The sequence below is a fragment of the Leptopilina heterotoma genome, unplaced genomic scaffold, assembly GCF_015476425.1.
Source record: "Leptopilina heterotoma isolate Lh14 unplaced genomic scaffold, ASM1547642v1 Lhet_114, whole genome shotgun sequence".
NCBI classification, from domain to species: Eukaryota; Metazoa; Arthropoda; class Insecta; order Hymenoptera; family Figitidae; genus Leptopilina; species Leptopilina heterotoma.
In genome coordinates, this window is record NW_025110833.1 from 668,118 (window position 1) to 687,115 (window position 18,998).

The 18,998-nt window shown below is 24.1% G+C and overlaps 1 protein-coding gene across 2 annotated transcripts in view; it reads right to left on the minus strand.

Moving 5' to 3' along the window:
• Positions 1-418: 418 nt before the first annotated feature.
• The window catches only part of LOC122507572 (discoidin domain-containing receptor 2), a 256,292-nt gene continuing 237,712 nt past the window's right edge, over positions 419-18,998 (minus strand). Inside the window, exons 13-19 of one of the 2 annotated variants that reach the window (XM_043620369.1) lie at positions 18,514-18,662; positions 15,673-15,980; positions 14,029-14,220; positions 10,623-10,715; positions 6,683-6,824; positions 5,430-5,579; positions 419-2,003 (exon numbers count right to left, since the gene is read on the minus strand). In XM_043620369.1, coding sequence (XP_043476304.1) covers positions 1,851-2,003; positions 5,430-5,579; positions 6,683-6,824; positions 10,623-10,715; positions 14,029-14,220; positions 15,673-15,980; positions 18,514-18,662 — 1,187 coding nt within the window. In that variant the 3' untranslated portion in view covers positions 419-1,850. Of the gene's footprint in view, positions 2,004-5,429; positions 5,580-6,682; positions 6,825-10,622; positions 10,716-14,028; positions 14,242-15,672; positions 15,981-18,513; positions 18,663-18,998 lie in introns of both variants that reach the window. The other variant, XM_043620373.1, reaches the window with a different exon arrangement.

Sequence of the window (18,998 nt, forward strand, 5' to 3'; positions counted from 1 at the left end):
TTTTCTTTTAAATAATGAAAACTTTTGCAGAGAATGTTATTAAAATTTTTAAAAATAATTGAATTTTGGAGAAGAATTTTATTATTTATAAAGATAATTGAAATTTGGACGAGAATTTCTAAAAAGTTTTGAACATAATTGAATTTCTGCGAATTTCATTATTTATAAAAATAATTGAATTATTACGAAGAACTTTATAACAAACTTTTTTAAGTAATTGAATTTCAGTGAAATTTTTATTTTTTATGAAAATAATTGAATTATTACGAAGAAATTTATAAAAAAAATTTAAATAATTGAATTTCATTGAAAGTTTTATTGTTTATAAAAATAATAAAATGTTTGTACTTATAGAATTTTATTAAATTTTCATTTAAATAATGGAAACTTTTGCAGAGAATATTATTAAAATTTTTGAAAATAATTTATTTGTTTATAACGCTATATTGTCTTAAAAAAATTTGTAATTAAAAAAGACCATACGGCAAGAGAAACTACATATCCCAAGTTATAATTTTTCAAAAAGAATCGTCTTTTATTTTTAAACCCATTTTGGGCAGAGGGTCGTGTTCGTTTTATAGAGAATGCTCCTTATATTTTTAAATTCCGAAAATAAATATTTATAAATATTTATCCTACTCAGAAAAATTTTTTCTAAACATTTCCATATTTCGCCAAGTACGAATTTTTTTTCTCATCACCAAAAAAATCATTCTTTCCAGAAATCCCATTTTTCCCCACCGTAATTCTTTCTAAAAATTGCAATTTTTTTTCCCCTTCGAATTTAATTCAGAATTAAATCTTTTTCAAGGGGTTAAAAAAAATTCTTTTTTATTTCATTCATTTTTCCCCCGAATTTAATTCAAATTAAATTTCTTTTTCAAGGGAGAGAAAATTTCGTTTTTTATTCAGAATCACACTATTCATGTGAAAAAAAAGTGGGATACAATATCATATCACATTCAGGATGATGGTTTTTGACCAAAAAAAAAAGAAAACCACTGTTCTGTGGTATTTCATTTTATATCTGGTGTAATTTTTTTCATTTTTAGAGGCGATCTGCTTTTTTCTCCCTTGTCACGTGTATAAAAAGATTTAAATCACAGAAAATTGGAAAATGATTCCATTATAGTAATTGAAATATACCAGTAAATAGAGGGCATAAATGAAAGTGCTATACGTATTTTAGGTTTTTGTGTAAAAATATTCTAAATTGAAATTCGCTCTGGTTGGGGTTCAAATTAAATATTAAAAAAAAAAAAATGATTTCTGGAAAGAAAGAAAAATTTCGTGACCTCCGATAGTCATGTGACTAGGTACAGTTTTTTTTCTCGAGAATTTCATTCTTTCGTGATTTTTTTTCATTCTCATACATTTTATCAGGCAATCGCATTTTAATAATTAGATTTTGCAAAGTCAACAACAGTTTTGTAAAAGATCTGAGTGATAGAATCAACACACAACACTGCGAGAACACCGTCACTCTCTTTTTTTTTTTATTTATATAGCACCGACGACATATCGATTGCATTTTTCTTTTTTTGGGTTTTTTCTTTTTTTTTTATATAGAGATAGCAAACTGTGACTGTCGACCACCGAAAAGTCGAACATGTCTCTATATCGAACATCAAAATGCGTGTGGGGGTGGGGGTAAAAGGGAGAGATATCGATTCGCAGAATGGTTATTGTCGAGTCGTCGTCATCATCATTATCATTATTATATAGTTTTTTTCTTTACCTTGAAAGTGTTCGATTTTGTTTTTCACTATCTACTTGGTCGTCCACCAATTACCGTTCAGCTCACCGATCATCGAAAGCCGGATTAAATTCCAGCCTTCAAGTTCTTTGTATCAAGTATCATTTGGTTTGTAGCCCAAATTTTTTCGTTGCAAAAAAAGATGAATTTCACGAAAACTCGGACGATTCATGTCGTTGCGTTGCCAACATTCGCACATTAAATCGTACATTTCCTTTGGACAATTTTTCGGCAGTGGCAGTAGTATCTGTAACAGATTAAAAAAAAAGGGAAAAATTTAAGATGACAAAAAATTTAATGGTTTAATCCTAGGGGAGAAATATTTGAATTTTAACCCAATCGTCCAAGTTGTTAATTTCTGCTTGGAACTTAGCAGGAAATTCATTTTTAAATCAATTTTTAATTTTTATTAAAAAATTCTACGAGAATTCAATTATTTAAATACAAAATTAAATAATTTATTGAATAATTAAATGTATTTTAAAATTTAATTCCCATAAAGAATTTTATCAACAAATTTTGAAATAATTGAATCCCTAAGAAAATTTTTATTATTTTTGAACAATATTTAATTTTTGCAAAGAATATTATTAATCTTGTAAATAATTGAATTTCTGCAAATAATTTGTAACTTTTCCAAAATTAAATTTTTTTTCGTGTTTCTAACTAAAATTTTTCTATAAATGCATTATATTTAATAATTTTTGAAAAAGTTCTTTGAGAATTTTCAAATTCATTTGTTTACAATTCAATTTTACAAAAGTTCAATTATTCGTAAATTCTTCAATTAAATATACATTAGAAAATAAAAACTTCAAATACTATAAAAGAAAATTCAATTAAACTTTTTCAAAATAATTAATTCCACAGAATGGTTAGTTAAAAATATAAAAAATTCAGATTTTCAAAGATTTTAACTTGAAACCTTTTCAAAATTCAATTATTTCTAAAAATTCGCACTCTAATGCTTTCAATATTCAATAATTATCTAAAATTTTAACTGAAATTCATTTTTAAATCAATTTTTATTAGAAAAATCTACGGGAATTCAATTATTTAAATACAAAAATAAATAATTTATTGAATAATTTTAATGTATTTTAAAATTGAATTCTCATAAAAAATTTTAACAATAAATTTTTAAATAATTGAATTACGAATTTTAATAAAATTTTGAAGAATAATTACATTTTATGAGGAATTCGATAACTATTGTATTAAAAATAATTCAAATTATGCGATGAGTATTATTATTTATGATAATAATTGAATTCCTAAAAAGAATTTTTTTATTTATAAAAATAATTGAACACTGAAAAAAATTTTATTGTTTATGAAAATAATTGAATTATTGCGAAGAAATTTATAACAAATTTGTAAATAATTGAATTTCAGTGAATTTCATTATTTATGAAAATAATTGAATTATTACGAAGAAATTTATAAAAATTTGTAAATAATTGAATTTCAGTGAAATTTTTATTATTTATGATAATAATAAAATGTTTGTACCTATAGAATTTTATTAAATATTCTTTTAAATAATGGAAATTTTTGCGGAGAATATTATTATAATTTTTGAAAATAATTGAATTTTGAAGAAAAATATTATTATTTATAAAGATAATTGAAATTTGGACGAGAATTTTTAAAAAGTTTTGAACATAATTGAATTTCTGCGAATTTCATTATTTATAAAAATAATTGAATTATTACGAAGAAATTTATAACAAATTTCTAAATAATTGAATTTCAGTGATATTTTATTATTTATGAAAATAATTGAATTATTACGAAGAAATTTATAAAAATTTTTAAATAATTAAATTTCATTGAAATTTTTATTATTTATAAAAATAATAAAATGTTCGTACCTACCTATAAAATTTTATTAAATTTTCTTTTAAATAATGGAAATTTTTGCAGAGAATATTATTAAAATTTTTAAAAATAATTGAATTTTGGGGAAAAATTTTGTTATTTATAAAGATAATTGAAATTTGGACGAAAATTTAAAAAATTTTTTGAACATAATTGAATATTTGCGAATTTCACTATTTATAAAAATAGTTTAATTATTACGAAGAAATTTATAAATAATTTGTAAATAATTGGATTTCAGATAAATTTTTATTATTTATAAAAATAATAAAATGTTTGCGTAGAATTTTATTCAATTCTCTTTTAAATAATTTAAAATTATAAATTAATATAATAATTAATAAATAAATAAATAATAAATAAATGGATTATTTTTAATAATTAATTAAGAACCTAAATTTTACAAAATTCAACTAATTTTAGAAGAATTTGAATTATTAACATTTTTTAAAAAATCTTAGTTCTTCTCATGAAATTTATTCAAAATTAAAATTTTATAAAATTTCATATTAATACCTTTCGAAGTTTATCTACATATTTATGAACATTGTAAAAGCAACTGTTTTAAATTTAATGAATTTTCAAATTGTTAAGTAAAATTATTCATTAAATAATTTACAAGTAATAAATTTATGATAGTTCTTCAAGAATTAAGATTTTAAAAAAGAAATTATTGTCAGAAATAGTAAAAATTGAAGGTTTTGTATTAGAATTCGTGTTAATTTCATAATTCATGAGTCAATCAAAAAAGACACCAAAATTCAGAATTTTTTTTACGAATTCTAAAAATTTAATTTCTTCCCAGTACTTTTGATAAAAATTTCTGACTTTTCCCTGATTTCTTTGACCAATTCTACTTTCCCTGACTTCCCTGACCTGTGGCAATCCTGATAAACTTACTGGGCAACCTTGTGGCAAGCTTAAATTACAATTTTCCTGCAAGCGTTGCAAGTTTTTAAAGTTTCCTGCAAACTTCCAGATTATTTGTACCAAAATACAGCACAAGATCTAAACTGAGTCCATTTTTGTTTCATTAAGTTAAAAATTTTATTTCAACCGTATTATTAATATTTATTATTGTACTATTATAGTTTTAGTATTATTACTATTCGAATTGTAAGGAAAGTTACAATTCGAATTACAACTTTGAAATTGCTTTCGAAATAGAGTTTTGATTACGTGTTAACAACTATTTTGAGTCATGGTAAAAAAATATACCCGAAAATCTTTTTTTCGAAACAGATAAAAAAATTGGTTTTTATTTTTTGTCATCTTTATGACATCTTGAATCCGAAAACTGTGAAATATTACGTTTCGATCCCGATGGTTTTAACGTTTACTCTTTTCCGGCTATAAAAAGTTTGTGGATGCGACATTATAGTTTTCCCTCTGTATATATATAGGTTGACATAAAAAAGCAATATAATGAAATGTGCACTCGACTTTCAATAATGCATCGTGGTTGAGCTTTGCAGATGTTAAAATTAATTATTATTTTCCTTTCGTTTATTAATTTCCACGCGAAAAATATCTTTTTTATGCAAACACCGCTTGGAAATATTGTCAAAAAAAAAAATATATATTTTTTATGTTTGAAATGCTACACTATCGGAATTGTGATTTTCTTCGGAATTTTTGATACGAGATTCTTCCTATTTATTTTTGGCTCGATTTTTGTCAACAATTTAAAATAAAAATTGCTTTATTTTTATAGTTATTGAGTTTAAATAGTTGAGGAAAAAACTTTTGAAGAAGTTGAAAGCTTATTTTCATAGAAAAATGAATTTCTTACCCGTTTCTGATCTTCTTGATAAAAATAAGTGGCGTTCTCGACTATCCGATTATCCGGATATTCCTCGAACGGTTGCTCCCTCGCAAAAGTAAGTATTTCCCAGAACGTGACAGCAAAGGCCCATACATCGCTTTTACACGTGTATTTTCCCTGAAACAAGTGCAAAAAAAAAAAAAAAAAAAAAAACGAAGCACAGATGTTAGAGTTGTATATGAAAACTACAGTTCTCCACTTTGACATTCCTTTTTCCGTTTCCCTCTCTCAAATACATTAATGAAAGCAAAAATAAAAATCCAAACGAAAGAATTAAAAAGAATTTATCTTTTCTACTTTATTTTTCACTCTTTTTCACATAAAGATAATAAAGATATAAACATCTCTAGAGAATAAAAAAACTTTATCGAAATAAAATTTACAAATTTACATTATACCAGATATGGAAACAAAAAAAAAAGTGAATAATTGTTGCGACACAGTGAAATATTGACTTTTCTTTTTTTTAACGACTCATTTTTTGTAACGTTTGATCTTATTCCGTTATAAAAACCCAACAGTTTGTCCCTTTCAGCAACATAAAAAAAATAGTGTGTAATAAAAACGTACACCTCTTTGTAATTCATGTCGAATAAATTTTTTTACATAATATTTACTATGGAATATATTTTTATTTTTCTGCTTTCATTTAGAGAAGTTTTTGCAAAAAAAAAAAAAAAAAATTTCCTCCAGGGGGACCAATTGCCAACTAAATAGGGGTTCACTTCCTTTGACGTTTTACCTGTTTGTTAGTAGATCTGTACAATTCGAAAAACAAAACTGAAAAAAAAATAGAAAATAAAACGTATTCAACAATCAGTGCAGTTATGTTGAAAAAAGCTCCAAATATGCTTTAATTGTGTCTTGTTGCAGACATTTCGCGTTAATTGGAAACTGTTTTACGATTCGGAAAATACGTTTCATCGTTACTGTTTTAAGAGAGAGAAAAAGTGAGAGAGAGAGAGAGAGAGAGAGAGAGAGAGAGAGAGAGAGAGAGAGAGAGAGAGAGAGAGAGAGTGAAAGAATTAGCCAGTGGGTGCTGGTTTCAATTTTAAAAATCATTTGAAATATGTTGACAGAAATTGTTTCATATTACACAATTGAATTAATAATAGCGATTGTGATAAGTACGATTCGTGTCAAATTTTGAAATTTATAATTATCGATTTTCTTTTATTATTATAATGAAAATTATGATTTTTTGTGACGATATATCTTACCATGAGCATTGACTCCCATGCCATCCATCGAATTGGAAGTGGGGGGCGGCCTTCGACCTTAAAATAATCAGCAAGATAGGCAGTTCTTCCTGTTCCCAGGTCGGAAATTTTTATCGAATAGCCTCTGTTTACTAGACAATTTCTGCAACATGTACAAAATGTTCCTTTTTATTTTTTTTAATAATATATTTACATCTCAGATTTATAATTATTTATTTATTTTTTTTATTTATTTATAATTATTATTAAAATTTATATTTATATTTATAATTAATAATAATCAATTATAACTAGTCCCCAGTTTGAAGTTAATTTTTGTGGAATCTGGACAGAAAGTCCAAACCAAAAATCCAAAGTAAATGAAATCCAAAAAAGTAAAAAAAAAAATAGTTTTATTTTCGAATTATTTTTTGGATTTTTTGTCCTGGTCGAAAATTCCAAAGAAATTAAAAATCTAATAAAAAAAAAATTAAGATCTAAAACTTTAAATGGTTGTTTTAAATGAAATTGTCCTTTTTTCGAATTGTTATAAAAAATAGAAAATTGTTAATTGTTAAAAAATTATTATTATTAAGAAATAGGAAATGAATACCCATTTTATGCATAATTTCAATTACAAATTTAAATTGTATACTAAAAATAATTAAATTCTTATATAAAATTTTATTAACATTCATTAAAAATAATTGAATCTCGTGCGAAGAATTCTATTAGTTTTTTTAAAATAATTGAATTGTTTTCAAGAATTTTATTAGAGTTGAATTTCTTTTTTAAATTTTGAATGTGAAATTATTTCGAAAATCAGTCAGGTGGATGAACAAAAAAAAAAATAAAAATACCAAACAAAAAATGAAAATTAATAACAAAAGAGCCCAATAAAAAAATTTTGCGTGTTAATAATAAATTTTTAAAATCGAATTAAACAGTAAAATGCGAATAAATTATTCATAAAGGGAAAATCCGTGCGTTTAGAGCGGGGCTAAAGTCAAAGGTTGGTTCATTAGAACAGTTTATTGTTTTATCTCCATTCACCCTTTTGGCTCTAACGCAACCCGATAGCCAATATGGGCCCTGCGCTTTGTCGTTTAATGGGGGCACGAGTTCGAAATATTAACTCTAATCATAAAGCTTAATTATAATACCCTCCGGTGTATTGCTACATTAATGTCAAGCTGAAAATTAATTGTCGTGATTTATAGAAACGAATTTTGGGGTCAGTGCGTTGGCCTCTGTTGCACAAATAACTTTCCCTTAAACCTGTATAATGTTTAAATATAGGTGAATTTTCGAAAAATTTAAAAATTAATCAGTATCATTATTTCAAATTTTTATTACATTCTCATCAAAATTAAGAGTCTGAATTAGGGAGAGAATAATATTTTAATTCTTGATTTCTATTTAATTATTCGAATTTCCTTGCAAAGCAAAGGAGGTTCAATTCTATTGTTAAATATATTCTCTAACTGGGGTAATTTAGTACTCGGGTCGAAATTCAAACTATTTTATTTTTTCTAGAAATTTTTTTTTTGTTTTTTCAATTTTTAAACCACATTTTACTTCAATAATTCAAATTTAATTAAATTTTTAAAGAGTTGCATCTACAATTTTTACAATTAGATGAACTTCAAAAAGTTTTAATTTGAAATTTTTAAAAGTTTCAATTTTTAATTAATTTAATTAGAAATCTTTAGGAACTTAGGTTTTTGAAAAATTTTAATACATAATTCACATTCTTCTGAAGTTAGTTAAATTTGTCAATTCGCAGAAATTAAAATAATCATTTTCAATGTAATTTTAATAAAATTTCTCAAAAGATTTCAATTATTTTTATAAAATTTACATTTTTGTTATTAATTCTCATTTTTGTTTGGTATTTTTTTTTTGTTCATCCACCTGACTGAGTTTTGAAATAATTTCACATTCAAAATTTAAAAAAAAAATTTAACTCTAATAAAATTCTTCAAAACAATTGAATTATCTTCAAAAAACTAATAGAATTCTTCGCACGAGATTCAATTATTTTAAATGAATGTTAATAAAATTTTATATAAGAATTTAATTACTTATAGTATACAATTTAAATTAAATTCAAAATTCATAGAAAAAATTTGCAAGAATTAAATTATTTTCATACATTTAACAGAATTCTTTGCAGAAATTCAATTATTTTCAAAGTAATTTTAATGAAATTTCTCAAAAGATTTCAATTATTTTCACAAAATTTACATAAAATTTTTCAAAACAATTCAATTAATTTGAAAAAACTAATAGAATTTTTCGCACGAGATTCAATTATTTTTAATAAATTTTCATAAAATTTTATATAAGAATTGAATTATTTTCAATACAATTTTAATTAAATTCATAGAAAAAATTTGCAAGGATTCAATTATTTTTATATATTTAATAGAAAGATTTCAATTATTTTTAAAATTGTTTAAATTTTTTATAAGAATTCAATTATTTTCACAAATTTTACATAAAATTCTTCAACTTTAATAAAATATTTCAAAGCAATTCAATTATTTTCAAAAAACTAATAAAATTCTTCGCAGAAGATTTAATTATTTCTAATCAATATTAATGAAATTTTAGATAAGAATTGAATTATTTTTAATTCGATTTTAAATTAATTCGTAGAAAAAAATTGGCAAGGATTCAATTATTTTCATACATGTAATATCATGTTTAAAAAAATTCAAAAAGTTACAAAAATTCCAAACAGTACGTAATATAACAATTATGTGATATGATATGAATTTTCTAAAAAATAATTTTAGAATTCTACATAAAACATGACATTAAAATAAATAAAATTCTTTTTTTCGTATAGAAAATAAATTTAAAAAAAACAAAATTTAGAATTAATATTATTTTAATTGAAAATTTTTAAAAAATTCTTTACAACTATTCAATTATTTTCATGAATAATAAAATTCATTGCAGAATTTCAATTTTTTTTAATACAATTTTACAGGTACTGCTCAAAAATAGTAATTATTTTTAAAAATTTAATTTCAATTGCTCGAAAAAATCAATTACTTAAAAAAATGTTTTTTTAAAGTCTATAGAAGAATTCAATTTTTTACATAAATAATTCTTCGAAAGAATTCAATTATGTCGATAAATAACGACATTATTTTGAGGAATATTAATAAAATTCATTGCAAAATTCAATTATTTTCATTAATAACAATATTCATAACAAGAATTCAATTTTTTTTAAAGCAATCAATTTTTTCTTGAAAATTCAATTATTTTTAAAAATTCTAATAAAATCGTTCCCAAGAATTCAATTATTTTCATAAATAATAATAATGCTTTTTATGAATTTAACTATTTTCAAAAAAATTTAATAAAATGCCACACAGACATTAAATTATTCTCAAAAATTTTTATATAATTCTTTGTATTTAATTATTTTTCGCAATTAAATGATTTTCAATATCTACTATTTTTATAAAATTTCCAAACAAAATTCAATTATTTAAAAAATTGGTTGTAAAAATCTTTGTAAAAATTAAATTATTTTTCATGAATAATAACAATTTCCAAGGAATTGAATTTTTAATGAGAATTTGCATAAAATTAGTCGAAAGAAATCAATTATTTAAAAATTTTTATAAAATGTCATGTTTTATGCCATGTTGCTGCAATTTTTTTGCAGAATTGTAATCTTGAGTATTAGTCAATTATTTATTATATCTTTCAGTATAGTAATGTTACTGCAATATTGTCTCAATATTTAAACATTAATGCAATGTTCCTGCAGTATTGGAGAAGAAAAATCAGTACATTGATATGACGATGATTTGAACCGTATTTTTGAGTATATTTTCACCACTGTGAGAGGGGGAATAAGAGAAAAATATTGGGTGCTAAAAGGAGAAAAATTATATGGTCCATGAGCAGAATAAAAAAAATGTAAAGAAAAAAGTACCTCGTTGCAAGATCACGATGCACAAAGTCCATTTCTTCCAGATACTTCATACCAGATGCTATTTGCACAGCCATGTACACCAGTGTGCCAAAGCTGAAATAGAAATCAAAAGGCAACGTTAGTTGATGCTATTGCCGTTGCATATATATGTAACAGACGAAAGACAACATTCAGCAAGCGGAAGTCGTTCGCGTTTGTGACTCTGTAAAATCACAGCATCGAACTACCACCAGCAAGCAGTAGTCTGAAATCGTCAAAGTAACCGTAAAATGAGCTTCCACCGGGTAATATTTGCGCTTGCAATGCAGACACAGGACATAGTGTACAGCAAAAGGTTTTTGCACCTCACAACGTCTCGGGGCTAGAAAAATTTTATGCCCAAGCTGCTGCTACTACTACTACCACTACTACCACCCCTAGCCTCGTTACAGCCTGATGGATCGCGAATTACACTTCATTTACGCGCGCGGTCGTTCGCTCACTCGCTCTCGCATGCTCCAATGGCAAAAATGGTCGCTTGATTGAAAACTCGTCGCAAAAATTTCAATATTCTCTAATCTTCTTTTACTCCTTTCCTTTCATATTCGACTTCGTGTATATATATATTTTTTTTCAATGTCGACGCATTCGAAGCGGAAGAAAATAAAATAATTTTCACTTTTTCTTTTTTGTTACTATATTTCTCCTTTCGGCGAAATGTTCTTTAGAATATATAATTTACTTTTTTTTTTATTGAAATCCTCAAAAGCTTTGTGTTAATAAATTATTTCACACGCATTTATGTTTATAAAATCCTTCAACTGTGAATACATTTGAAAAAAAAGATTACTCCACATTTCAGACATTTCTCTGTTTTAATAAACTTTCAGGAAAAAAAATTCCATAACTTGAAATTAATTTTTTTTTCCTCGAATTGGAAAAATAGCGGAAATCTGACGAAATAATTGATTTAAAGAATTTGATTCGTTAGTTAAAATTTTTCAAATGTTTGAAAATTTTTAATTTTTCAAATCAAAAATTTAAAAACTTTGAAATTAAAATTTTTGAATTTTTGTATTGTAAAATTAAGTATAAGAAATTTTTTACTCTTTTGAACAATTAAAAGGGGAAAAAATTGTTTTCACGACAATTTGAATTAACAGAATGTCAATTTAAATTTATTGCCCAGAAATCTGAACATTTGATATGGCCTCGGTGACTGACGTGCCTTAATGCGTTGCGTCACGCTTGGCCAAATTATTGTTGTGTGACGTGACCACATGTGCGATTCATGCAAACATCGATTATTACATCTGATTGACTAACGATTTTTCGTTTACATTCTTGAATAATAAAATACAGTGAAACAACAAATAATTTATGGTTAAGTAGAAGATAAAATTCAGTAAACAAAAATTAAATTATACAAAGATAGAAATAAAATAAACAAAAATAGAAATAAAATACAGTAAGCAAAAAATAAAATACATTTAATCAAAATTAATGTACTTTTATTTCTTTAACCCTTTTGATTTTGTTGATAAACTATTGTTCTTAGGGTTGCTGCTTACAATTTTAGAATTGGAGCGCGTTCACGTAACTTTCACTTTCAATTTCACTAAAAAAATTTTCAATTTCACCCAAAAATATTATTTTCAAAAAAAAAAATTTATACTTTTAATTTCACCTAAAAAATTTTCACTTTTAAATTCCACCAAAAAAATTTTTACTTTCAATTTTACAAAAAAAATTTCACTTCAAATTACACCTAAAATATTTTCACTTTTAATCGAAAAATTTTCACCTCCATTCAAAAAATTCTCTTTTTCAATTTTTACAGTTTTTAATTGAAAGTGAAAATATTTTTTTGGTAAATTTTAAAGTCAAAATATTTTTGATGAAATTTAAAGTAAAAATTTATTGGCAAAATTGAAATTAAGAAACTTTTTTAAAAGTGAAAATTTTTTAGTAGAGATTGTAAGTGAAATTTTTTTTTAAAAAGTAAAAATATTTTGAGTGAAATTGAAAATGAAAACTTTTTAATTGACAGTAGGAGAGAAAAAAAAATTTTTTTTTGTGAGAATTCAATTATTTAAATACCTACAAAAATAAATAAATTATTGAACAATTTAATGTTTCTTAAAATTGAATTCTCATAAAGAATTTTATCAGCAAATTTTTAAATAATTAAATTCTTCAGACGAATTTTAATAAACTTTTTAACAATAATTATATTTTTTGAGGGAAAATATTTTGCATGAAATTCAAAGTGAAAATATATTTTTGATGAAATTGAAAGTGAAAATATTTTTTGTTAAATTTAAAGTCAAAATATTTTGTATGAAATAGAAAGTGAAAATTTGTTGCAAAATTAAAATTAAGAAATTTTTTTAAAATTGAAAATTCTTTGGGTGAAATTGTAAGGGAAAATTTTTTAATAGCAAGTGAAAATATTTTGGGTAAAATTGAAAATTTTTTAATTAACAGTAAAAGAGAAGATTTTTTTTGTGAAAGTGAAAATATTTTGTGTGAAATTTAAAATTTTTTGTGTTAAAGTGAAAATTTTCTGAGTGAAAGTGAAAATTTTTGGCGGAAAATAAAAATATTTTAGGTAAAATAGAAAGTAAAAAGTTTTTGATTGAAAGTGAAATTTTTTTTTGTTAAATTTAAAAATATTTTGGGTGAAATTGAAAGTAAACATTTTTTGGCAATATTGGAATTAAGAAATTTTTTTAGAAGTAAAAATTCTTTGGGTGAAATTGTGAGTGAAATTTTTTTTACAGAAACTGAAAATATTTTGTGTGAAAGTGAAAATTTTTAGATCGAAAATGAGAATGTTTTGAGTGGAAGTGAAAATTTTTTAAGTTGAAATGAATATTTTCTGAGTGAAAGTGAAAATTTTTTTTTCGTGAATTTGAAAGTGAAAATTTTTTGAGTGTAAGTGAAAGTTTACGTGAACGCACCGATATTCGAAATTCAAAATGGCGGATCCAATATGGCGGACGAGTTTTCAAAAAGTGGACGGATTGGCTTAAAAGTTGCTACTCGGGGGGTTTTCGGAGTAACTAATTACGAACATGGAATCAGATTTCAAAAATTCAAAATGGCGGATCCAATATGGCGGACGAGTTTTTCAAAAATTGCTTGGATTGGCTTAAAAGTTGCTACTCGGGGGTTTTTTGGGTCGCTGATTACGAATATTGAATCAGATTTCAAATATTCAAAATGGCAGATCCAATATGGAGGAAATAATTAAATACGACCTTGCAAAAAAAATAACTATACTGTAAAGCATGCATTTTTATGAAACTGATGAAAACTATCCAAATCGCGAAATGCAAAATTAAATAAAATTTTAAATTAAATAAAAAAAAACATTTTTATAAAATTTTTTCTAAAAAGTTAAGGAATAAATAAATTGTGTAACCTTAAGGTCTTAGCAGTGTGCATTGTTGACGTCTCGGCAATGTGATTTTGCAGGTACTGATTCAAATCTCCGTATTCGCCGTTTTCCAATACGATACACATTGGATCGTTTTCTAGACTGGCACCGAGTAGTCGTGCGACATTCCAATCGATGAGTCGTGCCAGTCTTTTTGCCTCCTGCTGAAATTCCAACCTGAAATTCGTATAAAATGTGCTGAAAAATATTAGATTTTTATAAGCAAGTCTGCTTTTGCAAATTGAGTATATCTCATCTATTTCCTTTGACACACGAGGAATGTAGTAAAAAGAAGAAAAAAAAAACTCAACACAACATTTTTTTTTCTATTTCTATTCGATAGCTTATTGAAAGGTTAATAAAAGACATCACCCTCCCTGTTTTTTCTAAAAATAAATTTTTCTTTTCAATAAATAGAATAGAAATAAATAAATAGAACAAAAAATATTGAATAGTGTTCACTGTAGAATATATTTTCTCTTGAAAGTAAACTATAATAGAAAAGAATCCCTTGAGAGTAAATAGAAAATAAAAAGATTTTTGGTATAAATGTAAAAAAAATGTTTCTTGAAAATTATAATAATATTAAGAAAAATTGATTCATTTGTTCTTTTTTATGGATTGGAAAAATAGCCGCTCTCTTTTTAAACTTAAAGGCTACGGTAGGAAAACAAAAGCCTGTAAACAGCAATCTTTTTTGTGAATCAAAGCTTTCTATCAAGTAAACAATGTTTGAATCGAAAGAGGCTCGTCGAAAGGAGTTTAGTTCTGGTAGCTATAGTTTCCATCGTTGTAAAAGTTTGCCCTAGAGGCGAGTAAAGTTGCATTGTTGAGGAAATAGTCGGCAGTCAGCTGAAAGTGCATTGTGCATCATGTACGATAAAATCGATGGAATCAAAAAGAAAAAAAAGGAATTTACTATCAATGACATGTCACATTTATCTAGTCATACTTGTATCTTCTTTCATATCTCTCTCATTCTTTGAAGTAGTATCATCGTTTACATCTATTATTCACATATAAGAGAGCTAAATTTCTCCACTATTCTTCATTCAAAACTTTTGCCAATTTAAGAACTATTCATTTCTTCTCTCTTTTGAATTAGTAAATTTTACTAGTAATTTCTACTAATTTAGTGACTGACTTTTTGATTTTTAATTAGTAAATTTTACTAAATTTTTAAAAATAATTTATTAGTAAAATTTACTAATAAATAATATTAATTACTAATAAATAGTAAATTTTATTAATAAATAATTATTTAATTAATAATTTATTAGTAAAATTTACTAATTCAAAAGTAAAAAGTCAGTCACTAATTCAAATTAGTAAACATTTTTACTAATTCAAATTTAGAGTTGTTAGATAAGAAGATAAAGAAATTTGGAAATTGTAACCAAATTAAATACATTTTGTTCTAATAATTCTTCGGTAATTTTAAATTTAAATTTTAATTTGGTTTTTACTGTTAAAAATAAAAAACTAAAATTGTTTTCTACTTTAAAAAAAAATGCAATTTCAGCTGACTTTGTTTCCTTAAAAACAATGATGGGAGAAGGGAATGGAAACTAAAATTAGCTGCGATAAATAATTGAAAAATAAAATTTACAAAATATTAAATTGACAAACCTTAAAGGTTCCGAGGAACCAGGTCGAAGTGATTTGACAATCACGAGATCACTGTACGTGGGTCGGAAAATTTTCTCCGAACCGGGAAATCTGTCAACTTCGCAAATATGAATGTCCCCAAAGGCACCCGTTCCAAGATTCTCAACAATATTGAGCTTTTCTCTGGGAAAATCGAAAATTGGATCCTCGTCCTCTTCATCAGTTAGCATGTCCTCTGGACTGTAACTGTTTAAACTACTGGAAGCCTTGACACTCATTGCTACTGGTGTACTTGGATTCGGCGAAGGTGGTAGAGGTGGCAACGGACTCTAAACATAATTAAAAATAAATAAAACATAAATAAAATAAATAAATTAAAAGTTTTATTATTTTAATTTGTTTTTTAAAAATGTCTTTTTATTTCAATTTTTATAGATATTTATACTGATCTCTAAATTTTAATTTGTTAAAAATAATTAATTTGATATTAAAAAATCAGTCACTAATTCAAATATAGTATGTAAATAAATTTTAAAAAATTATCGAATTAATAGAAATTTTGTGAAATTCAACTGAAAATAATTAAATTTGTTAAAGTATTTCATTAAAAACTTTTTAACAAATCGAATTTTCAAAGTATTTTAATTTAATAAATTGATAAATAATTTAATTTTATAAAGAGTCACATTCTAATGTATTCATGTTTCTAAGTGCGAAGATTAATAATTAAAATTTTTATTAGTTAATTTAAAAAAAAAACACTTAAAATTTTTAATAAAATTGAATTTTCGCAAAGTTTTTTTTAAAAATTCTGAAAAATAACATTTTTGAAATTTTTCAATTATGTTGTTTCAAGATAATTGAATTTTTATAAACAAATATTTGAAAATTTTTGAAATAATTGAAATTTCTTTACATTCTATTAAAAATAATTGAATTTTTTTAAAGAATTTTATTTAAATTTTTCGAAAATAATCAAGGGAAGTTAGTCACCGTAATTATAATTTTATTTTTAAATTATAAAAGTCTCTCTTAAAGTTTTAAATCAATTTTTTGCTTCTAAAAATTATATATTCTGATTGTTCAAATAAATAATATTTATTTATTTTTTAAGCAAATTAAATTTTTATTACTTATTAAGTACATAATTAATTATAATTACTGTTTATTATTTTCAAAAATTTTAATAAAATTCTTCGCGAGAATTCAATTATTTTCGTAAATAATAAGTTGTTTGGATGACTTCAATTACTTTTATAAATAGTAAAATTTGTTGCAAAAATTTAATTATTTTTACACAAAATTTTAATAACATTTCACGAACAAATACAATTATTTTCTAAAATTTTAATAAATCCTTCAAAACAATTCAATTATTTTTTTTAAATAGCAGGCCTGTTAAATAGTAAAATCTTTGCAAAAATTCAATTATTTTCAAGAAAATTTCACTAAAGAATTAAATTTTGTTTTTAATTCGTCATAAAATATTACAAAAGAATTCAAATTCTTTGCAAAAATTCAATTATGTTCAATAGGTACAATTTTAATAAAATTTCATAAAAGAATTTAATATTAAAAAAATTTCTAATAATATTTTTCAAAAAAATTCAATTATTTTATAAATTTTTAATAAAATTTTCAATTATAATTATAAAGAGACAAGATTATTTAAAAAAATTGAAAAAATTATTTGTTTAATTCAATTATTTTCGAAGTTTTTAATTAAAATTATTAAAAAAACATTATTTTTAAAAAATTTAAAGAAACTCCTCTAAAGAATATAATTATTAATAAAAAGTCTAAAAAAATTTTTGAAGCTATTTATAGATTTATTTATGTTCAAAATCAAATAAATTTAATATGATGAAAAAAACGGGAAAAATTAGGATAAAGCCGGAAAAAACCGGGAATTTTGTTGAACGAAAATAGTAGACACTATGCTTACCGTTTTATAGGCAAAATTCATAATTTTTTTATTTCTTAAAACTAAGGACTCTAATTTTAACGGATTCTACTATTGATGTAGCACTATAGGTAAAAATTACTTTAGTATCTTCTGCAAAAAATGTATTTATTCTAAGAAACATAGAAAAAATACGCCTGGGTGTAAAGCACCCACGAATGGTAAGTAAGAATTATATTGAAATAGAAAAAATTTTTCTATAAAAAATTGAAGAGTAAAATTACTAAAGAATTTTTGTTTAGTCGATGAAAAAATATTCCTGGGTGTAAAGCACCCATAAACAAAACCATAGAATGAACAGAATTTTTTTTTCTATAAAAAAATGAAGAGTAAAATTACTAAACTATTTTTTTTAGTCGAAGAAAAAATACGCCTGGGTGTAAAGAACCCATGAGTAGTAAGCAAGGGTCCAAAGTAAAATGAACAAAACTTTTCTATAAAAAATTGAAGAGTAAAATTACAATATATTTTTTTAGTCGAAGAAAAAATACGCCTGGGTGTAAAGCACCCAGGCGTATGGGTGTTTTACACCCAGGCGTACTTTTAACTTAGAGGTTAAATTAAAATAAAATTTTTTCTATAAAAAATTGAAGAGTAAAATTACAATATATTTTTTTTTTAGACTTAGAAAAAATACGCCTGGGTGTAAAGCACCCATGAGTGGTAACTCATGGGTGCTTTACACTCAGGCGTATTTTTATCGTAGGGGTTAAATTAAAAATAAAATTTTTTGTATAAAAAAATAAAGAGTAAAATTACTGGAGTATTTCGTTTAGTCGAAGAAAAAATACACCTGGGTGTAAAGCACCCATGAGTAGTAAGTAGGGGTTAAATTAAAATGAAATTTTTTCTACAAAAAAATAAGGACTAAAATTACTAGAGTATTTTTTTTTACTCACCTTGCATATCTCCGTGCTGGCATAATACTTCTCAGGTGGCGGTGGAATGGGAGGAGGGTTAGACGAATATTCCTCAACCGGCGGAATTGGTCTGCCAAGATTCATCGTCGTGTTAAGCAAGAGTGGAATATTTTGCACCTCGCTAATTCCTATAAAACAAAAATGTTTTTCTTACAAGAAAATTGTTCAAAAAAATTGTTCTTAAAAAAAAAATTGTTCTTAAAAAAAAATTGTTCTAAAAAAAATTTGCTCTAGAAAAAATTTGTTCTAGAAAAAAATTGTTCTAGAAAAAAGTTGTTCTAGAAAAAAATTGTTCTAGAAAATATTTGCTCTAGAAAAAAATTATTCAATAAAAAAAAAATTGTTCTAAAAGAAAAATTCCAGCATCAGTTAATAATTTGACAGAATTGTTGTTTAAAACTCAATTCCATTAAATGCGTCGGAAACAATTGTTTCCATTTTCGACTAAGATTAAAATAACAATC